This window comes from Carettochelys insculpta, chromosome 2 (genome assembly GCF_033958435.1).
Source record: "Carettochelys insculpta isolate YL-2023 chromosome 2, ASM3395843v1, whole genome shotgun sequence".
Classification (NCBI taxonomy): domain Eukaryota; kingdom Metazoa; phylum Chordata; order Testudines; family Carettochelyidae; genus Carettochelys; species Carettochelys insculpta.
Genome location: NC_134138.1, coordinates 160,074,586 through 160,098,008, shown reverse-complemented (window position 1 = coordinate 160,098,008; position 23,423 = coordinate 160,074,586). Strand labels below are relative to the sequence as shown.

General features: G+C 49.9%; 1 protein-coding gene across 4 annotated transcripts in view; it reads right to left on the bottom strand.

Moving 5' to 3' along the window:
* The window catches only part of CTNNAL1 (catenin alpha like 1), a 130,219-nt gene that overhangs the window by 84,061 nt on the left and 22,735 nt on the right, over positions 1 to 23,423 (bottom strand). For 2 of the 4 annotated variants that reach the window (XM_074987907.1, XM_074987910.1), the window contains exon 2: positions 14,780 to 14,969. The exons of 1 other annotated variant lie outside the window; for it this stretch is intronic. In XM_074987907.1, coding sequence (XP_074844008.1) covers positions 14,780 to 14,969 — 190 coding nt within the window. Of the gene's footprint in view, positions 1 to 313; positions 450 to 14,779; positions 14,970 to 23,423 lie in introns of those variants that run through there. One more of the 4 variants, XM_074987909.1, reaches the window with a different exon arrangement.

Sequence of the window (23,423 nt, the reverse complement as noted above, 5' to 3'; positions counted from 1 at the left end):
TAAATTGAATAATGTAAAATTTAGCTACACACTGTGTCCAGTTATTTACAGCAATCTTCTCCAAGAGCTAAGAGAATAAGGTCTTGTTTATATCCCTGTAACACCAGTTCACCCAGAGTGTACAATGGACTATGAAGAAGTCTAAAGTTTCTTAAGGACTAGCAAAATGCTAGTCTTTAAAGTGCTACTTGACTACTTTTTGTTTTGACAGTGTATAGACTAGCACGGCTCCCTCTCTGCTTCTAAAGTTTCTGTATCACTAAACAAAAGTTACCGGATTCAAATGTTTTTAAATATGTTCTAAGTTACTAACCTTGAGAAAACAGCTTTGAACACCAATCATTTACTACATTACCCATATGCTTTAAACGAGTAACTTCTGTGCTTTAAGAACACACACAAAAGCTTAATGCCAAGTACGAGGTATGAAGCTGGAACATCTAGTACTGTTCGCACCCCTTCCCAAGTCCACCGTCTCGGGACGACCACATGACCATTTTGGCCAGGACACTCTCCTTTTTAAGCCCTGTCCGCAAGGTGCCAACTTTTCTTTTTCCCCACCCAAAAACTGGGCATTTGTTCCTGCTAACTAATCATCACTTGGCACAAGCAAACAGGACAAATGCCCAGTTTTCAAATTGTGGAGTGCAGAAAACACATTCAGCATTGAGCTGCAACAGTCTGGGTGGGGGGAAGACAGTCTACACCCCACCCCTGCAGGCTGGGCAGAGCCAGTCTCTGCTCCCCACCAGAAACTGCTTACATGCTATGCTGGGAATCCTGTGAGAACCCAGCTGACATACTTCCTCTACACCCTGCCCCTCCAGTCAGAGACCAATGGAGCAGCACATGCACATTCTATAGCCTAATTAGAGGGCGGTGCTGTTGAGACTCTTTTTCAAACTCTTCTTCTGTCTTCACATTGTCCTGTGTATTGCCCCATTTCTGAGGCAGTGGAAGAGCCAGTCTGGCCACAGAGACAAAACTCTTGAGCCCTGGCCTACTGAGCAACACAGATTTGCTAAATGCCAAACAGACCCTGCAGAATCTGCTTGTGCTAGGGCACCAAGCACAGCTCCCTGCAGAACATCCCAACCCAGCCCCATGCTACTGCCCAAGTGGTCCCTCGTACCCCAGCCTTGTTTCCACTCCATTCCGCTCTCCCCCGTGGCCAGACCCTAGAGCCCTCTCTAGCTCCTTTCTCCCCACAGCCCACCTCCAGTTACTTGCATCTTCTCTCCCGGCACCTCCGCAAGGTAGCTATCTGCGGTCCCCTTGGCTTTGTCTGCTACATGAAGCCTCTTTCCTGACGTCCTGCTCTCCCAGTCCCCACTGGTAGCTGGACCGTAACCCAAGAACCTCACCACCTTGCTCTGAGCTCAAAAGCATGCTCTCACACATGCAGTGCTTTGCTGTCAAAACCCATTCCTCTTCCCTTCTGCCTCCAGCTCAAATAACGTCTGAACACGTTACCTGAAGCGAGGGAGGCATGTACATACTGCCTCAGTGCGTTTACGAGTACAAATAATGTCTTACAGGTTGCACCTCCCTGGTCAAGCACCCTCAGGGCCTTGGTGGTCCTGAAGGAAAAATTTTGCCAGGCCAAGGGAGGTTAATACCCCACCCACCAGTCCCTGGCTGCTCCTCTGGCTGCAGATCCCCAGCCATGGCCCACCACCACAGCTGGCTCCCTGGACCCTCCCACGGGAGTGCCGGAGGATGGCAGCATTCCAGGGCCCTGCAGGGCTGCCAGGAGGCCAGCCCTGCTTGCCCTCCTACCCCAGCTCTCTGGTCCAGGAACATCCCTGGCCCTTGCTGGATGAGGGATGTTGCTGGAACTTCGAATGTTGGTTTTAGAAGGTGCAACCTGCAGTACTTACTGAGAGACTGTTTGTGCAGCCTTTTAAACTGAATACCAAAGCAAACAGTTAAATTATTTTACATCAACTAGTCTGTAGTTTGCCAAACACTAACAGGAAAGCATCTGTGTATTTGTCATGCCTCAAGCAGACTGAAACACGAGCAGCTGAGTTCACAAAAAGTCTATGAGGGGTACAGCAGAACGCTGATTTTGCCAGAAAGTAACAAATATTAACGAAATGGGTTGTGCTGGGAAATTGCTCTGCATGTGAACGCCAGTTGCAATGGTTCTTAATTCTGCTCAGAAGAATTCATGTTTACTTGCAGAAGCCAATGAAGATGGAAAGAAGCCTGAAAAATCTTTTTATTGAATTGCAATTATGTAATGCAAAAACATGAGTTCATACAACATTATGCACCGGCTGCAGCACCACATAATTCTCTAACAGATGACTGATCTCCACAATCACCTGCACTCATGCACGCAGAACACATTACACAAGTTTATGGTGAAAGTGTGTTTTTGCCAACAAAATGCCTTCATTTCAGAAAGTGATGTTCTCTAATCAAATCCTGAAAAACATGGTACTGTTTATTAGTGAAATCTCTCAAGCAAACATCCCAGGAGGAAACAAATACAATCGTGAAAGCAGTATGTCAACTGTAAATTGCAGTGGCTTCCTCTGCAGCATTTAATGACTATTTTCACCATGAGACATGGTGAAAGAATGGCTCCTTATCTTACAGGAATTGTGGTTGAGATGCCTTGCCCACACAGATTTCACTCTTGGTGTGCACATACCTCATGCGCCTGAATTCAGATTATTTAAGCCAGCAGTGAATAACAGGGCTCTGCATGCAAGCATGAAGGGCAAAAAGGCCCAAGTGTCAGTCCCAAATCCAGGGAATGTAGCATGGAATCTAGGCAGCACTGAATGCAAAGACCATGATAGCTACTGAATGGCAAGTCACTGTTCTTGCTTCAAATGACAGTCCACGTGGCTTCCACTCTTGGTGACTGACTAGGAGCTGCCTATTTACTTGCAGGTGGGTGGTCTGACTCCTATTTAATGACTGCTGGGCAGACCTACCAAAACAGGCTTCCAATCTGCAAGTCTCCACTGAGAAAAGAGCATCCTGTAAACGTGTAGATTAAACTTCCCATACCTGCCCTACAAATTCTGAAACAGGGAAATTCCTCAAAGAGGCAGCAGAGGCTGCCTGAACTCTAGTGGAATGACCTCTAATGCAGGTAGCTGGATCTCACCGGGTTAACATATCACATGTCCTTAGAGCTGCAGGCCCAGATCTTATCTCCACTACTAAGTGATATAGGTATACCTACGCCAGCTTAGAAGTGTGGAGAAAGACAAATACAACTACTCCACCAAAGCCTACAGTATAGGCTGCAACTATGCCAACAAAAGAGTGCTTCTGCTGTTTTAGCTAACATTGTTGAGGTGTTTCCATGCTGCACAAGGGCGCCTTCCATCAGATTACATTAATTTTACTTTAGAGAGACATGCAAGCATAGGCTCTGTAGCGTATAAATGACTGCAGGTATAGCCTGACTTAGATAAGCTGTGTGGGGACATAGGATGCCCTCTAATTCCATCAGAAAAGGCCACAAATACCCTGAGTGTGTCCCTAAGGCTATGTCTACACTAGGACACTACGTCAAAGTAGCCTATTTCCAAGTCAGAACGTCGAGTGTGTCTGGGAGGGGCCCTTTAAGGGAGTGCCTTGCAGCTGCTCCTCCCAGGTACACTCAGCCTGCCCCACGCAAGCAGCCCTGCGTTGGTGATACAAGCCTCGCAGACCTCAAACCCGCAGACATGGACATCCAGCAGCAGCTGGAAGCCCTCCCAGCCGCCTCCCGCGGAGCAGGCGCCGTTCTAGATGCTGCCTAGGCAGCCGCCCAGCAGCTTCTGGAATGGGGGCCCTTCCCAGGAGCACCAGGAACGCCCCCGGCCATCGGGCCCCCACCCCCCGCCCCACCAGGTGCCCCGCCAACTCTGGAGCTACCCCTCCAGCACCGAGTGGTGGGAGCACCTGGTTATGGGGGAGTGGGACAACGACCAGTGGCTGCGGAACTTCCGTGTGAGCCGGCAGACCTTCATGGAGCTCTGCCAGTGGCTCCCCCCGCACTCAGACACCAGGACACGCGGATGCGGCGCACCCTCCCCGTGGAGAAGAGAGTCACAATAGCTGTCTGGAAGCTAGCCACTCCAGACAGCTACCGCTCCGTGGGACAGCAGTTTGGAGTGGGAAAGGCCACAGTCGGGGCTGTCCTCATGGAGGTAAGGAGGCCTGGGGCTGAACCCCCTGGGGAAGGGAGCCTGGGTGAGGGGGTCACACTCTGAAAACCCTCACAGGCGCGCGTGTTCCCTCCCCACAGGTGGTGCGTGCACTCAATGCCCTGCTGCTGAAGAGGGTCATCCCAGCTGGGGACCTGGATGCGGCCGTCAAGGAATTCGCCTCCATGGGATTCCCCAACTGCTTTGGAGCCCTTCATGGGACCCACATCCCCACCTGTGGCCCAGACCACAGTGGTGGCCGCTATATCAACAGGAAGGGCTACCACTCTATGGTCCTGCAGGCCATGGTCGACAGCTGTGGCCGCTTCCAGGACATCTATGTGGGCTGGCCTGGCTCTACCCACAATGCCCGCGTTTTCCGGAATTCAGGACTATGCCACCGACTGCAGGCAGGGACCTACATCCCCCAGAAGGAGATCCCTGTGGGGGATACCACCACCATACTCCTCTGCCTTGTGGGGGATACGCCCCTATACAGGCCACCTCACTGACAGCCAGGAGCGCTACAACGCCCGACTCAACCATGCCCAACAAGTGGTCAAGCGAGCCTTCGGGTGCCTGAAAGGCCGCTGGTGTTGCCTCCTGGAACGCCTAGACCTGGGCCTCCCAAACATCCCACAGGTTGTGGGGGCCTGCTGCACACTCCACAACCTGGTGGAAAGCAAGGGGGAGGCCTTTGTGCGGGGCTTGGCACAGGAGGCCGCAACAGCCTACCCCTCACCCAGCCACTGCCCCGAGCCGCGAGGCCCACCAGGACGGGTTCCGGGTCCGGGAGGCCCTAAAGGAGTACTTTGACCAGGGGGCCCAGCGAGTGACCCCCCCCCGGCCATCCCTGCATCCCACCCCAGCACCCACACGGGACGCAGGTTTTTGAAAAATAAAACTATCATTATTTACAGCAACAAAAATGTCACCTCTTTTCGGCATATAATATTAGCAAATAAAACAGATTCAATGAAAATAATAACTATATACAAGTGGGGACGTCTCTAATAAACTATGTACAAAGGGGTCAACTATAAATAACTATATATAGGGTGGGGACAACTATGTACGGGGGGAGATGTGGGCAGGCCACACATCAGCCCATCATTCTGGGGTAGGGGTGGAAGGGCGCGAGCCCTGCTGCATTCGGCTGGCTGGTCCCCCTCTCAGCCGGGGTCCCTGGCGAGGCCGGGAGGACGGCGAGGTATGGCCAAGGCAGGTCCTCGGCCCTGGGTGGCTCCTGCCCTGAGGAGCTAGTAGGTGGGGCGGCAGGCAGGACATCAGCAGGCGGGGAGGGCAACATGGAGGACATCAGGGGGGCGGGGGCAGACGGGCCACCAGCTCCTCAAAAGGTGTCGGCCACCCGGTTGAAGGTGGCCATAAACTCCCGCCAGGCCTCCCGCTCCTCAAATTGGAGCCTCCGCTCCATGAGGTCCACCTGTCGCTGGAGGGCCGCAGCCACCTCGGGGTCATATGTGGTGCGGCGGTGGCGGGCCTGTCCCGGGGCAGGCGGTGACCCTGGGCCTTGGTGTTCCGGTGTTCTCAGAGGGCTGTCTGGGACCACAGATGGTGCAGCTGCAGAAACAGGTGGAAAGGGGCAAAGGGAGGCCATGAGTACCCAGCCTTGACCCGTGGCCCACCCCCACAAGGGCCTGTGTCCCCCACATCCATCCCCCATTGGTGCATGCAGTGATCCTGTGGGTGGCCCCTTCCAGTGGTCCGCCCCTCTCCCCTCCCACCAGGGGTGGGGCATGGCACTGTCCATGGGTGGAGGTGCTGCTGGGCACTGGTGGCTGTGGCACCGTCCCTGGGCCGTGGTGTGCCCGGGCCATGGCAGGCTGGGGTGTTGTGGGGATGTGTGGGGCCCCCGCCCCATGCTCCGGGGGTCTGTGCCCTGTGGGGTACGTACCTGACGGTGCACTGCCAAGATCAGGAGATGCCCATCTAGTGGACACCCGGCTGGAACTGCAGGATGGGATGTCCAGCACGAGCTCCCCCTACTCGCTGGACCACTCGGTGGCGGGGGTGGAGGGTCCTGGCTCTAGCCCTGGGGGGAGGCAGCGCTGGCCTCTGGACCTGACCCTGGCTCCAAGGCCGGCTGGGGCTCGTCGGCCGTGGTGTCAAGGGTGCCTGGGGGCAGGAGGTGCCCCGGGGGCCCAGGATAGCCCTGAGCTCCCGGTAATAGGGACAAGCAGTGGGGGCGGCCCCAGACCGGCTGGCCAAGTCCCAGGCCTGGGTGTAACCCTGCCACAACTCCTTGACCTTACTCCTGACGTGGTCAGGAATGCGGGCAGGGTGACCCCGGGCAGCCAGGCCCTCAGCCAGCCAAGCAAATGCCTCTGCATTCCGCCACTTGCTCCCCATGATGTGCAGCACCTCCTCCTCCCCCCAGAGCCCCAGCAGGCCACGGAGCTCAGGGTCAGTCCAGGAGGGGCCCCGCTTCCTACCCCGCCGGCTGGAGGCCTGGGAACCCTGGGATGGCCCAGAGAGGGAGCTCTGGGGGCGCTCAGGAGGCTGGCTGGCTGCCATGGTGTCCACCTGACCTGTGCACGGGCACCTCGTGACATGGCTGCTGCCTGAATGGCATCAGCTTCCTGCTACAGGGTTTCCGGGTCTGTGCGGCTTTAAGAACCGCTGGGCGCAGAGATCATAGAGCCCCACAGGGGCTGGACCACATATCTCAACCCCTCAGCTGATGGCCGCCACGGCAGACCCCGCTATTTCGAAGTAGCAGGACACGGATCGTCTACACACACCCTACTTCAATGTTCAACGTCGAAGTAGGGCGCTATTCCCATCTTCTGATGGGAATAGTGATTTCGACATCTCGCCGCTTAACGTCGATTTGAACTTCGAAATAGCATACTGCACACGTAGATGCGACGTGTCTGTACTAATCCCGACGACTTTGCCTTGTATGTGGTCTTGAAAGTGTTTGCAGGCGTTGAACACTGCTCTGAGCTCCAGTAAGTTGATGTGTAGTGACTGTTCCGTGGGTGACCACAGTCCTTGAGTCACCTCTTCGCCCATGTGCGCTCCCCACCCTATGAGGGAGGCATCTGTAGTGAGAAAAACCGATATTTGCGGCTGGTGGAAGGGTACCCCTGTTAGCAAGTTCCCGGGGTTTACCCACCATTGCAGGGATTTGCGCACCCCGGCTGTGGGCGACACCACCTTGTGAACGGTGTGTAATGCCGGTTTGTATACACTCGCCAGCCAGTGCTGCATGCTGCGCATGTGTAACCTGGCGTTCTGCACTACAAACGTCGCCGCTGCCATGTGGCCCAGCAGCTGCAGGCACGGCAAGACCGGCACCGTAGGGCTGAAGGTGATGACTTGCACGAGGGAACCGATGGCTCGAAAGCGAGCCTCTGGTAGGTATACTCTCGCTGCAACCGAGTTTATGCGAGCCCCTATGAACTCTATGTCCTGTGTGGGGTCTATTTGTGATTTTGCCAGATTGATAACCAGGCCAAGTGAGGAGAACGTGTTTGCTGTGACGCGTATCATGCGCAGAACCTCTCCTTTCGAGGCCCCTTTGAGCAGGCAGTCGTCCAGATACGGGAAAATGAATACCCCCTGTCTGTGCAGGTAGGCTGACACCACTGCCAAGGTCTTGGTGAAGACTCTGGGGGCCAAGGAGAGGCCAAACGGTAGGACCTTGTATTGGAAGTGTTCGTTGCCCACCATGAACCGGAGGAATCGCCGGTGAGCCGGATGGATGGTTATGTGGAAGTACGCGTCTTGTAAATCGAGGGCTGCGAACCAGTCTCCATCGTCCAGAGCTGTAAGGATGGAAGCGATCGTGGTCATCCGAAAACGTTGCTTGCGCAGGTACCTGTTGAGGCCGCGAAGGTCTAAGATGGGCCTCCAGCCTCCTGTCTTTTTCTCCGTGAGGAAATACCTGGAGTAGAACCCTTTCCCATGCAGTTGCTCCGGCACTCTTTCCACCGCCCCTATGAGCATGAGATGGTCCACCTCCTGCCTGAGCCTCGCTACGTGGGAGGCCTCCTGGAGGTGGGGCTTGGGTGGAGGTCGTGACGGTGGGAGCGACTGGAAGGGGATGGCGTACCCCGTGGCTATGATCTCCAGCACCCATTTGTCTGTGGTGATCCTTTGCCACTGGTCGTAGAATGGTCGGAGGCGATGGTGAAATAGCTGCTTCGGATGACCGTGTGCGATGGTAGTGATGGCGCAGCCCTGGATCTGTATGTCAAACTTGTGGCCTTTGGCCCCGCCCCGAGGACGCCCGGCTCTGTTGTGAGCGTCGCCTGGGAGTTCTGTACTGCTGGTGCTGTTGATGTCGCCCTTGCTCGTAACCCCTGTGATACTGGGGGCGCTGTTGCTGGTACTGGTACCGCCTTTGCTGAAGGTAGTACCTTTTCTTTGTGTATGGGGGGGTGTAAATCCCCAGGGTCCTGAGTGTGGCTCTTGAATCTTTACTGGAATGAAGGACCGAGTCAGTTGATTCAGCAAACAGCTTCTGCGAGTCGAAGGGAAGGTCAACTATCTTCGCCTGCAGATCCCTCGGTATACCCAAGGTCTGGAGCCAGGACTCCCTTCGCATCACCACTGCGGTTGCTGTGGAACGTGCTGCCGTGTCCGCAACGTCCAAAGCAATCTGAACTCCCATCCTAGCAGCCGCGTAGCCTTCTTGCACTATGGCCTTGAGGACCGGCTTTTTGTCCTCTGGAAGCGAGTCCATGAGGGAAGTTAACCTGGAATAGTTGTCAAAATTATGGTTCGCTAAGTGCGCTGCGTAATTTGCCATTCGCAACGTTAAAGTGGAGGAGGAGTAGACCTTTCTGCCGAACAGCTCTAGCTTCTTGGCATCTTTGTCCGTTCCCCCTGTTTTAAATTGAGATGTTTTTGATCTTTGTTGCGAGGACTCCACCACCAGGGAGTTTGGCTGTGGGTGGCTAAACAGGAACTCCATGCCCTTCGCCGGCACGAAGTATTTCGTATCCGCTCTCTTTTGGACAGGCGGAATAGTTGCAGGGGTCTGCCATATCGTAGTGGCAGACTCTAAGATCGCTTCATCAAGCGGTATTGCTACTCTGGAAGAGGCCGGAGGTCTCAAATTTTTGAGGAGCTTATGGTGTTTCTCTTGCACCTCTGCTGTCTGGATGCCTTGCGTGAAGGCCACCCTCTTAAACAGCTCCTGAAACTGTTTGAGATCGTCCGTAGGATGGACGTCCCCCAGGTCCGTAGCCTCGTCCGGGGAAGAGAGTGAGGAACCGCTGGGGTACATCTCTCTGGACCCTTCCGGTTCCTGCTGGTGATGGTACACCCTCTCGCTAGAGGTTTGCGAGGGAAAAATCTCAGGGTTCCATGACCAGTCCCCCTTGAGATGCTTGAGTCTCTGTCCCCAGTCGCAATTGCCCTCGGGGGTACGAGATAGTTTGTGGGGATCTTTCCCTAGTAGATTGCCGATGGTGTGTATGCCCCGCGTGGTAGGGGCGACCATGGCAGTATAGGCACTGTTCTTGGGAGGGTGACCTAGACCACTCCCTTGGTGTGTACCCTCTGCGTCTGGGGGAGGGAGATCGTCGAGACACTGGAGAGAGCGACTTCGCATAATAGTCCAGTGGTTCAAACCCCAGGAAGGGTGAAGGTGGTGCCATCCAGGGTGAGGCTGGTTGCAAAAATGGAGAAGGGGGCTCCGGGTAGGCTAGGGGGGACCCCTGCCTTCTGGTTGGAGTCTGCAACGTAAGCGGACGGCTGTGAGAAAGCAGCTCCACAGCCCTGTCCGGAGAGGGGCTGCAATGCCTCCTCTTGTGTGCAGCCTTCCCCCTCCCTGGAGGAGGTGACTCCGCCCCCTGACGCACGGGGGATCCCGGCCCCGTCGGCACCGTGCTAGGCACGCTCGAAGGCGGTGCCGCACGTGCGGTGTCCTTCTGCGCCTGCGTGCCTGCACGCTCTGCACCGCCGGTTCCGCCAGGGTCGGTGCCGCTGCCTGCAGTGCTGCCGGTGCCGGCGCTTGTTTAGCCGCCGCCCTGCCTGCGGTGCAGGGTGGCTGGCTGATCATCGGAGGCTGAGCCATTTGCACGTGGCTCTCCGTGCCGCCGCCGATCAGCTGTTGCTGCGGCTGGGGGCTGCGTGCTCCTCCCGTTCCGCTCACTGTTGCTGCCGGCAGGGATCGGGCTGGAGAGACTTTCCTCCGTTTCTGCGCTGATGGAGTGAGGGAGGCAGCTTTCCTTTTAAGGGCCCCGGAGGGTCCCTCCTGCTGCGGCCGCTCCGGCATGTCTGGCTGGAGGGCCTTATCAAGAAGCAGCATTTTAATGCGCATCTCCCTGTCTCTCCGTGCTCTTGTCGTTAATTTTGCACAGAAGGCGCATTTTTGTGCCACATGGGACTCCCCCAGGCACCTTATGCATAGGCTGTGCCCATCGGACACTGGCATCGCCTCTCGGCAGGACTCACATTTTTTAAAGCCTGAAGAGGACATTGTTGGTGAGTCTCTGAGTTTTATTAAGTGCGTACTTAGCACCTTCTTTGTGCTGTTTTCCCCGTCCGATGGCCTGCCTCAGCAGGAGGGCTGATGGCCGTAGCTCCTGGCCTCCGGAGCTTGTTACTGGGACTGGCTGAAGCTGTCCCGCTCGTAGTTAGTTTGTTTGCTGTTTGTTCATTTTTTTTTTTGCAAAATAACAACCAGCTAACTCATAGTAGCCTAAGTATCTGAAAAAACTTGAAAGAAAAACAGATAAAGTCGTTGAATACGCTACTTGGCCTTAGCCTAGTCGGATTCCGTCTGCAGCCGACGGCGGTTAAGAGGAACTGGCGGGGACCGGATCGCGCACGTGGCCAGGAGCGCGCAAGGGAGCGGCGTGCGCCGGCGCATGCGCGGTCCGGCAGAAACTGCTTGGAAGATCCGATCTGCGGCGCCGGGCAAGCCCGTCACCTATTGTGGAGCACCCACGGGGACACTCGAAGAAGCAGCATACATTAGCCCCAGTGTCCAGTGCATACAATAGGCATCTGTTACATAGCCACCCTAGACCAAACGTGAGAACCAAGAATACCCAAAGAGCACGCGATCACAACAGAATCTTTCAAGCAGCGAGGGCTTCATCCGTTACAAAGGTAAATGAAGGTCCACAATTGTAACCTAGACCTCACACCAAGGGTAGCAGCCACAATGAGCTCCTCATAGCTATTAATGACGCTATTATGAGCCTCATAAATATGAGCTGTTAATGTGTTACTGCACCACAGCTCATTCCACCACAGCTCAGGACACCCTTCTGCAAATTGCAGGAAAGCAAGTCTGCCCTCTTCCATAACAGACTTCACCTCTTCTTGTTGCTCCTTACAGGATTGGTCTACAGAGAAATAGCCTATAAACTGAGACAGCCGGTCCAATGATAGTCATATTTGCAGAGGAGAGACTGATAGCTAGCCTCATCTAGTGCTACCTGATGTCAATACTTCATGACTAAACATGTCCAACTTCTTCAGATCATTCTTGCCTGATGCAGACTTAGGAGTATCTCTGTTTTGGCTTCTCCTGAACTCGGTGGTACATGTAACCAAAATATTTAGCTCCCTTACAGATATCTGGTACCACCTCTCATTTAACTGCATTTTTTGCAGGTTCCATGAGCGGTGGCAGACAGGATGTTCTAGAATTTGTCCCATTTCTATCACATTACCTCCAGGATTACATCCAAGGTCTCCGCTATGTGCTTCATGAGGTCCTGGAAATATGCAAAGCTAATGAAGCAAGCAAAGGTGATTTTACTTCCTCATCTGGAGATGACAAGGAGAAAGCAGTAGGGATGAGTTCTTCACTTGGCCCCTGATTCTCTCCTTTCCCTATTCTCTCTTGATTCTCCATTATCTGAAACTGCACATGCTCACTTGTTGAGATGTGCCTTGCCTATTTGGAATGGCTGATTTAGCCAGAGAAAAAGTGGATGAGGCAAACTTTCCGGAAAAAAGCTGCATGCCTCAAGTTGTTCAGTAGGACCATGGTTGGAAAGGGTATTAATACTGAACCTGGAGACACATGTGGGTATCCAAGTTGGAGAATTCTTACGTTCCCAAGGTCTTTCTGCTACCTTTCACGGACCCCTCTTTAGAATCTTTCCCTGACTTCCCGTGCATAGCCCAGAAAATGGACAGATCTGAGATGTGATCATGCAATGCCCAGCAGAGAGTACATTTCCTCCAAGGAGTAAATTCTGTTGGGCGTGCCCTGTCTCAGTGTGGGTCAGAGGGTGCGCCAAGGATAGTTCCTTAATTTGATGTGCTAGTAGTTCTGAAGCTGGTGGTTTGGAGACATCATTACCCTCAATCTCTCAAAAGAGAGAGGACTCCAGGACCCAGATCACCAATAAGTCACATGGCACGACATATAGTTTAGGTACCAAGATGGTTCGTTCCATAGTAAAAGGTATAGCAGATAGTCTGCACGAAGGTAGAAGGTCCTGGGAATACCAAGAACTCTTTGACACGGTCAATACTAAGGAGGGAGTTGGTACCAAGGGCAGCAAAGTCCCCGATTCAGCAAGTACAACGTATGGTGTCTTAGAGTTTGGTACTGGGTCACAGGAAAGGGCCCTTCTGAGGCTTCAGGCCTGCAAAAAGAATGGACTCAAGGCAAGTCATGAGTATATGACATGACGGAATCTCAGCTTGCCAAGCACCAATGACCCAAGCCTTGGATCACTTCTGGAGAAGTGCTCCATTCTGCCTGTCTGAAGATGTCGGTGCTGATGTAGTACCAGATGAATGGGGTTTTGAGAAAACATGGCTCAGGATCTCAGGGTAGAATCAGGCCTCCCAAGAACATTAACAGTAAATGACTGACTGTATGGCTGAAGCTCAGTTTTAGTTTTCCTCTCAGTAACTGGAGGGAGTTTGCATTGATTTTTCAGGGAATAGTTTCAGGCAGGCTTTCCTTACTCAGAGTGAATTTGGACAAAGAGCAACTGACAGAACATTGCTACAGGATATATCCTTCTCCAGGGCAGAGCAGACATCAGAGTGCCTGTTAACAGGCACCAAAGCACTTCAGGAGAAACAAGTCTTTAATCTCTTGTCTTTGCTTGTGCCATCATGCTGGCCACCCTGTAACAAGGCGTAGGTGCTCTACCCAAACAATTCTCGGTAAAAATTCTCACTTTTTTTTTTTTTTTGGGGTGGGGGGGGACGCAGACAGACAACTAACCTAATTAACCATGCCCAGTGTGCTCACTGCCAAGTGGTACAGAGGAACTGATGGACTGCTGCTCCTCTGGTGTTATTCACACCCCAATGGATACAGGATTCTTTTGGAAGTAATTATATGCTCATCAGTGACAAGAGCACAAAGAATGGAATCCATACGAACACTTATATGGGAATAAATAACACTTTCAAACTTAGACTACTTTTGGGTATTTTAATTCTGAAGGTCGTGAAACTGGTTGCCAGTGACGACAGTGCTCACTGCCTGAATTTTTTTAATCATTAACTGAAGTAATGCTTCATGTTGCATTAAGAAAGTGTTGTCTATAAAGGGCTTTCACATATTGTATCTGGATTTTTGTCAAAGTTTTAAAACTCTACACAACATTTCACAGTTAGCATCGAAATCATTTTGGTTTTAGTGACAAATTTTGCTGCTTTGGATAAATGGGAAAAATTATGAAAAAATACAAGTTCAATATTGAATTATGGTTTTGCTCTTTACTTAGAGTAGCATTGTTAAAACTGAAACAAACAATACCCTACAAACAGGACCTTTAATATAAGAGATTAAAAACACTATTAACCAGTATGGTTCTATACTCAAAAGAATTACAAATTGCAATAAGGGAAAGTTTTTAAGTTTTATTTGTGAAGCCTCAACCAAGTATAAACCAATATTTTTAAAAAAAAAAAAAATTTAGTTAACCAATTTCTCTCTTTAAAGATGCTCTTATCAAAACTACAAATATACACCCTCCAATTTTAAACTAGAGAAAATTACTGGAAGGAATGGGAGATCAGGTTGATTTGCCTTTGGTTATTCTGAAAGTACATTTAAAAACCAACTTTAGAGTTCTTTGGGAGAGAGGATTGTCAGGGAGAGGGGGATTTTGTTTGGTTGGTTTTTTGTTTTTTGTTTTTTTTTAAGTTAAGAAGGGAAGTCACTCTTCTTCTGACATACTGCGCTACAAAATAAAGCACACAACAAGAATGCCATTATCTGCCAACTGTAGACATAATGGTGGAAATTTAAACAGCAGGGGATGTGAGTGCACTGGTAACAAAACAGGTACAGTCAACCTCCAAAATACACAGCTTCAAGTTGTGCATAACTCGCTTTAACCTGAGTTAAGCACAACTTAAAGCTGGTCTGCGACTGTCAGCCTGCCGAGCTGCCCCCAAGGAAGGCAGGGAGAAGCGGCCACCAGGGCTGGTCAGTTTCCCAAGTCCTGCAAGCCGCTCCCCACCCTGACTTGGATGAAAATCTGAGTTATGCAACCCCCACATAACTCAAGGTTTTACTGCATTGTTCACTGAACAGGTTTTTAATAACTCCAAAAATAATATTTAATGGCTGCAGTAATGAACGTAACGGATTCAATTTATTTTCAGTGTCACGTATAGCAAAGCAACATAAATAGCAGATTTCTTAAACCACATACCTGCTCGCTTTGCCTCAATGCAAGCAATACTCATTTCCTCTTTCAATTCTCGATTTTCATTGGCTATAGCTTCTCCTACTTTAACAAATCTTCCAACTGCCAGGTTAACTGCTTGGCCCACCCGCTGAATTGCTTGCAGCGTCTTGTCTGACCGCTTTAGTTTATCCTTATGGTTAATAAGCGTAGTTATCTATAATCAAAGAAGTTAATTGTTAAAGATGGCAGGTTAGTCAACATTTGAACTTGAAAACCACTTACAAGTTTTCAAATACACCTGGGGCTACAACTTAAATTTTATTAGCAAGCACACTATCGCACCGAGGCTCACAAAGCTGCTTGTTAAATATTTCTGGAATCAAATTCAAAAGTAAATGTTTTAAAAGCAGCCTTGCATTCTCTCTTCAGCTCTGAACTCATACCCTCTTCTCATAAAAGATTAAAGATTGACTCCAGTTTTGTAAACTGCACATATACTAATGAGAGCTGGAATACTAAAAATAAACCATTCTAAGTCACTTGACAGGCCAAGAATACTTCAAGTTGTTGTGTAATTCTAGACCGACCACCATTGTTTCAGTTTGCCCATACATTCCCAAGTCCTGCCACCTTTCCATTCTGACTGACCTTTTAGAACTTATGAGTTCTAACCAAAAGCTGCATCTGACAAATAAGGGGAAAAAAGCAATGTTCAGAAATAATACACCTGATCTGTGCAAGTACTCAATCAAACCTTGATGCTCACAAATTTGCCCAGCCAAAGTATTTATGTAATCAATACTGGAGCTAAATTACATTTTGAAGGACTTTCTCCACCTCACATGACCTCATAGTTATGTTTTTTAAAATTACTCTTAGATGAGACTCAATTTTGGACCCATTAGCCTTGATTCAAAACAGGTTTTAATTCTCCACACTGAAGAAAAAAAAAAGTAAGGGGAATTAGGCAGTCTATCAACCTCCCCTACCTACTGTTTTAAAAAAGCCAATTATGCAGAACTTTTTCCATCTATAAGAAAATACTTCGGGGCATTTGAGATTTGTGCAAAGGGATGTTCCCACCCCAGTCTAGCAAAAACAAATCTTTCTGGATGCCAAAATTTCCCTCCAGTTATGGCAGGACTGATGCTTTCTCATGTTTTCCCCACAATCAAACCTTTCTTTCTCTCTTCATGTCCCCAGACAAGAGAATCATAGAACATGAGGACTGGAAGGGACCTCGAGAGTCCATCGACTCCAGCCCCCTGCCCCAATGGCAGGGCCAAGCACTATCTAAACCATCCCTGATAGACATCTATCTACCCTGTTCTTAAATATCTCCAGCGATGGAGATTCCACAACCTCCCTTGGCAATTTATTCCACTGTTTGACCACCCTGACAGTTAGGATTTTTTTCCTAATGTCCAACCTAAACCTCCCTTGCTGCAGTTACCTCTTGTTCTATCCTCAGAGGCCAAGAACAACAAGTTTTCTCCTTCCTCCTTATGACTCCCTTTTAGATATCTGAAAACCACTATCACGTCTCCCCTCAGTCTTTTCTTTTCCAAACTAAACAAGCCCAATTCTTTCAACCTTTTTTCATAGGTCACATTCTCTAGACCTTTAATCATTCTTGTTGCTCTTTTCTGGACCCTCTCTAGTTTCTCCACATCTTTTTTGAACTGTGGTGCCCAGAACTGGACACAATACTCCAGCTGAGGCCTAACCAGCACAGAGTAGAGTGGAAGAATGACTTCTCATGTCTTGTTCACAACACACCTGTTAATGCATCCCAGAATCATGTTTGCTTTTTTTGCAACAGCATCACACTGTTGACTCATATTTAGCTTGTGGTCCACTATAATCCCTAGACCCTTTCTGCTGTAGTCATTCCCAGACAGTCTCTTCCCATTCTGTATGTGTGAAACTGATTGTTCCTTCCCAAGTGGAACGCTTTGCATTTGTCCTTGTTAAACTTCATCCTGTTTACCTCAGACCATTTCTCCAATTTATCCAGATCATTTTGAATTATGACCCTATCCTCCAAAGCAGTTGCAACCCCTCCCAACTTGGTATCATCTGCAAACTCAATAAGCGTACTTTCTATGCCAATATCTAAATCATTGATGAAGACATTGAACAGAACCAGTCCTAACACAGACCCCTGCGGAACCCCACTTGTTATACTTTTCCAGCAGGATTGAGAATCATTAAGAACTACTCTCTGGGTACGGTTATCCAGCCAGTTATGCACCCACCTTATAGTAGCCTCATCTAAGTTGTATTTGCCTAGTTTTTTGATAAGAATATCATGAGAGACCATATCAAATGCTTTACTAAAGTCGAGGTATACCACATCTACCGCTTCTCCCCTATCCACAAGGCTCGTTATGCTATCAAAGAAAGCTATCAGATTAGTTTGACAAGATTTATTCTTTACAAACCCATGCTGGCTGTTTCCTATTACCTTACCACCTTCCAAGTGCTTGCAGATGATTTCTTTAATTACCTGCTCCATTATCTTTTCTGGCACTGAAGTTAAGCTGACTGGCCTGTAGTTTCCTGGGTTATTCTTATTCCCCTTTTTATAGATGGGCACTAACTGCACTGCAGGAAACTAACTTTTGCAGGAGTGTAAAATAATTAAACACACATTTGTATGAAATATTAACAAATTTCAATATTCCAGTCAAACTCCTAAGTTGATCAATTCATTTCACAATGCACAAAAATTCCAGGCAACGCTACACTGAAACTGAGCAAAATAATCTTGATGGAAAATTTCCTTTACCTGATTAATTTATTTTTAAAGATCCTCTGCCAGTTCAGATACTGGTAGCAGAGGGAAATAGTGCATAAACCCTTTTTGGTGAGGTCATTCCAAACATAAGGACCTAGCTGGTTCAATAAGCTTAGTTAACACCTCTAAGAACAATTTCAAAGTTAAAAAACAATCAAAAAAACAAAAAAAGATGATTTTAAGCTTAGATTGAAACTACCTAAAATGATGTTATCCTGAAAAAAGTGGAGTATGAACGGACATGAATGTCCTGAAATAAAGCAAGAAACAATTCTCAGTTTCCCTTTTATCATCTATGCTAATCTTGATGCTTGGGACCTTCCACAGTACATTACAGACATCCAGCAGAGGGACCACCAACCTAAAGTGGCCTGGACATCAGTGGTGAGCAACCTGTGGTCCACTGGGGCTCCAGCTGCAGACGGTGGACCCCTGACTGCCTCCCTCCCTCATGCACCTCTTGCGCAATGGGGTGCTGGAGCTCAGCACTTCCTTGCTCCTTCCCCTCCCTCTTAGCACCTTTGGAGCGCACCAGTGGCCTGACTTGTGTTCTGTTCTTGCTCCTTCCCCTCCCTCCCAGAGCCAGAATACCAAGAATCAGCTGATTCACAGTGTTCCAGCTCTGGGAGGGTCGGGGAGGAGCAGGAACAGAACACAAGTCAGGCCACTGGTACACTCCAAAGGTGCTAGGAGGGTGGGGAAGGAGCAAGGAAATGCTGGGCTCTGGTTCCCTGGTGTGCTAGAAATGCATTGGGGGGGAGGGAGGGGTCGCAAGTGGAACCCCAGTGGGCTGTGGGCTACTGAGGTGAAGTAGGGCCACACATACAGCCCACCCACTATTAGTGGTTGCCCGTCACTGCTATATGTCCACTCTAACATCTGAAAAAGATGTGACGTGCTACAGTTGTTGCTTTACAAGTTACCAGCAGAGCTGCCTGAGCACTCTTACCATGACAAATCCAATAATTCCATAAAATAAGCCTTCAATGCTTCTGACAGTTTTTACTAAAATACACCCCGAGAGGATACATTATCCAATTATACAAGGTAGACTTGTTTGCTGTTTGCCCTTTCTTAGAGCCTTGATGCAGAGTGAAAAGTATCCACACTTGCAAGACAGAGATAATTCTGAAAAATTATCATATCCAAGCACTTTTTGCTGTTCCTTGGCATTATGACGAAGAGGAAGAGTTATATTTTGGTCCAAATGAAACAAAACAGGAAGTTTTTTTACAAAATATACAGCAATGTCTTGAGCATGAGTTTGGATAAATACACACTTTTTTACAAAAATATCAAATTAAGATTTTTGTTATTTACAATTTAAAGAAATATTTTAAATTAAATTTGAAATTATGACAACCAATGTTAAAGCCTTTTAAAAGAAGTCAAAACAACTGAACTGATACAAGTCACTGGCTAAGCACTCGGAACCAGAGTTTAAATGATGTACCAATTTTTAACAGTAGTAACCTGCTCTGCACCTGCAGATGAGGATATCTTCACTACAGTTATTCAACTAGTTCAAGCCAAAGACTAGTTCAATGCTGAAAAACCAACTGGGAGACAAGAACAAGAGACCTTCTTTTCCTCTTTCTAGGAATAAAAACTAGGTATGAAACAAAAAGCTCTATTTGCTGTAAAATCGTGAATGGACATGACCAGAAACAGGAAGTTTACTTCACTAAATACACATAATACTTTCTTTGTTCAATAAATGAGTTTTAAATACAAACATGATACACTTTTTATTTCTTGTGTATTCAACACCTTTACGTTTTAACTAATGAACAATATTAAAATGATTTTTGTGCATTTTCCATCCAAATCAATCACTTCATTCCCTTCAAGAAAACGACATTATACTTACCAGTTCACTGAGATGAACATACTTCAAGTAATAACTTGGCCTTAAACCAGCTTTGGATGACCTAGGCTAGTAAGCAGGCTGCAAGTGTCAGGGGGCCCACAATACTGTCGTAACGAAGATGGTCTCCCAGGATAGGATAGTTTTACTAGCTGAGCAGGGAGCATGCGACTGGGTGCATGCAAACAGGGTGGTTGCTAACAGGAGGGAGTTTTGAGAGGGGCTCTCCTGGGGAAGGAGGGGGCAAACTACAGCACCTGTGGGTAAGTGGCTCTCTGGAGTGTGGGGGTGCCTGGGTTTGGCGGTTCTGGGCCTGGGTTTGTCTGTGTATTTGGTGTTTGGAGTGCTGAGCTGTCTGTCTGTTTGTTTGAAAGGCCATGTGCTCAGGCTGGCCTTGTGCTCAGGCCGCGTGCCGATTGGCTGAGCGGTAGTCAGAGGGAGGGACTCTCTCAGGTAGGCCAGAGCTCTAAAGCCCTGCTGGCAAGTGACCAAGGAGCATGCGACTGGGTGCATGCCAACAGGGTGGTTGCTAACAGGAGGGAGTTTTGAGAGGGAGCTTAGAGGGAGCTAGTTACTACTTCAGGTGTAAGAGACAGCATCATCCCCAACTGCTGGCTGGAGCTGAGGGACCCGCTGCAGCATGAGGAGTGGGGTGGGGGAGCGAGATCGAGGGATGTCAGTGGTGGGCAAGTGGTTTGGGGGCGTCTGGTACGGCTGTGAGGATGGCAGCACCCACGGAGGCTGCTTGTGGCGTGCTGGCCCAGATTGCATGGCTTCCAGGCCCAGTCCTGCGCTCCCTGCATGCACACGCCTCACCAGATCTGTGGGGCTCCAGGGACAGCTGTAGCCAGATGAAGAGTTGGTAGCTTTGGCTGGGACCCAGGGTGCGGCTGGGCTGCGAGATCAGCACCTTCCTGGAGGACGTGGGGCTGCAGCAGCATGTGGCCAGGTGTGGAGAGGCCAGGGGAAGGGGGATCTGGGGGCAAGGAGAACTGATAGGGGACAGTGTGGTGCAGTCGGGACACATGGGAGTGGATGGGGGAAAAGGGGACAGGGAGGGAAGATCTGGGGGTGATGGTAGCCGATGAGAGGCAGAGGGGTGGGGAGGAGGGTCCCGGGGAGGCAAAGTGGTCATCATGGGCACCTTTGGGGACATGTGGCACCAGGGAGCTGCAAGAAGTAGTGGGACCGTACCCACGTTCTCCATGCCCCACTGCCTTGTGGGTTATCCTGGAATGGAGCAAGGCTAAGGGAGTAAACCCTGACAGAAAATCCAGAGGGGAGTCCTAAGGCGGTTCTGTGCCAACTTGTGTCATTGACCCGGCAACTCCTGCAGCTGAGCTGGTACAGGACGTAGAGGTTATCCTCTCCTTTGGACTATATTAGTAAAGCTGAGAGGGGAACACTGGTGTCTGGGCAGCCCAGGGTCCCAATAATCGCCCAAGCTCGCGCCTGGAGAGGTACTCCAGCATCGCTAACAGCGATGAACCAACACGGGAGGTAACAGATACCGGTTATAAGCTCTTGCTCGACTGGCGTAGAGAACGAGCGCCAGTGGTTGCCTCCGACGGTGGGAGAGATCGCCGCATCACACTGGACGGTCACCGCCCGCCTCAAGCTGGGCAGCCCCCAGCCAATAGGGTACTGTCCCACCACAGTTCACCTGCCTCACTGGGTGCGTGAGGCTTCAGGTTCCCAAACCTGACAAGTGACCTGAAAGCTGAGCACCACGCAAATTAATAAGAAAATCAACAGGAAAAGGAGACCATCGAAGTTTCAAGCCTGCTTGCTGGAATGTGAGGACCATGCTGACAGGTGTGACTTAAGATCTTCAGGACACCAGCGACACCCAAAAGACCGCTGTCATCAATGAGGAACGGAAGAGGCTCCAAGTTGACATTGCTGCTTTGCAAGAGACACGTCTCTCAGATTCGGGATCTCTAAAGGAAAAGGACTACACCTTTTTCTGGCAGGGTAAAGCCCGAGAAGAACCCAGGGAGCATGGTGTTGGCTTCGCCATCAGAAACACCCTTCTACAAATGGTGGAATTAGTCATGGGTGGATCAGAAAGACTCCTTCAGGTCATACTTCAAACTCGCGCCGGTCCTGTCCACCTGATCAGCGCTTACGCTCCAACCCTGTACGCCGCACTGGAAGTAAAAGACAAGTTTTATGAAGTGCTTAGTGCTGCCACAGCGCAAATACCTGCTCGTGAACAACTGTACATTCTGGGCGACTTCAATGCGAGAGTTGGAGCCGATAGTGATTCGTGGCCTTCCTGCTTAGGCCACTTTGGTGTGGGGAAAAATGAATGAAAATGGTCAGCGTCTTCTCTAACTTTGCACGTACCACAATCTGTGCATCCCAGACACATTTTTCAAACCAAGCTACAGCATAGAGTGTCATGGAGGCACTCACACTCAAAACACTAGCATCAACTAGACGTGGTCATCGCTAGACGTGATAACCTCAAAAACGTCCTTCTGACACGCAGCTATCATAGTGCTGACTGCGACACAGATCACTCAGTTTGCTCCAAACTCAAGGTGATTCCCAAGAAGCTGCACTGCTCTAAACCAACTGGAAGGCCCTGCATCGATGCCAGAAAGACAGCTAACTCAGAAAGAGCTGAAAAGTTCAGAGCGACCCTGGAGAAGAATCTGCCCAGCAACCCTGGGGGTGCCGATGTGACATCCAGATGGCAGCATCTGAGGGACACAATGTACAACACAGCCTTGTCGGTGTTTGGAAGAAGAGCTAGAAACACAAATGACTGGTTCAAAGCTAACTCTGACGAGATGATTCCAGCCATCGAAAAAAAGCGCGCTGCGCTCCTGGAGTACAAACGTTCGCCGAGCCAGAATACCCTGCAAGCGCTCAGAGCAGCCAGAAAAACAGTACAGCAGACGGCCAGGCGCTGTGCCAACAACTACTGGCTCGAGCTATGCAGCACAATCCAGACCAGTGCTGACTTTGGTAACCTCAGGGGAATGTACGAGAGCACCAAGAAGGCATTAGGACCCACCCAGAACAAGATGGCACCTCTGAAATCGAAATCTGCTGAAGTCATCACTGACAAAGCCAAACAGATGGAGTGCTAGGTCGAGCACTACTCCAAGCTGTACTCACGCGAGAACATTGTGGTCGACTCAGCCCTCGATGCCATCGAACTCTTACCAGTAATGGACAAACTGGACCAGGAACCAACTGTGGATGAACTGAAGAAAGCCATCGACAACACTGCAGTAGGAAAGGCCCCGGGCCAGGATGGTATACCACCAGAGGTAATCAAGTGTGCCACAGACACTCTCCTGGAACCCCTACATGAGCTACTGTGCCTGTGCTGGAGAGAGGGAGAGGTTCCACAGGACATGCGTGACGCTAACATCATAACCTTGTATAAGAACAAAGGAGACAGAAGCAACTGCAACAATTACCGTGGAATCTCCCTCCTAAGCATCACTGGTAAACTGTTCGCTCGCGTCATCCTCAACAGACTCCAGAAGATTGCTGAGAGGGTGTACCCCAAATCGCAGTGCGGATTCCATGCAGAGAGATCTACTGTCAACATGGTCTTCTCTCTGAGGCAGCTGCAGGAGAAATGCAGGGAGCAGAGGAAGCCACTCTATATTGCCTTCATTGACCTAACCAAGGCCTTCGACTTGGTCAGCAGGGATGGACTGTTCAAACTGCTCCACAAGACAGGATGTCTGCCACGGTTACTCAAGATGATCCAGTCTTTCCACGAACACATGAGAGGAACCGTCCAATACAATGGCACATTATCGGATGCTTTCAGCATCAGGAGCAGCGTCAAACAAGGATGCGTCCTTGCTCCAACACTGTTCGGGATCTTCTTCGCACTCCTCCTTAAACACGTCTTTGGATCTTCAACAGAGGGCATCTTTTTGCACACAAGCTCTGACCGGAAACTGTTTAATCTTGCAAGGCTGAAAGCTAAATCTAAGGTGCAGGAAGTCCTCATCAGAGATATGCTGTTT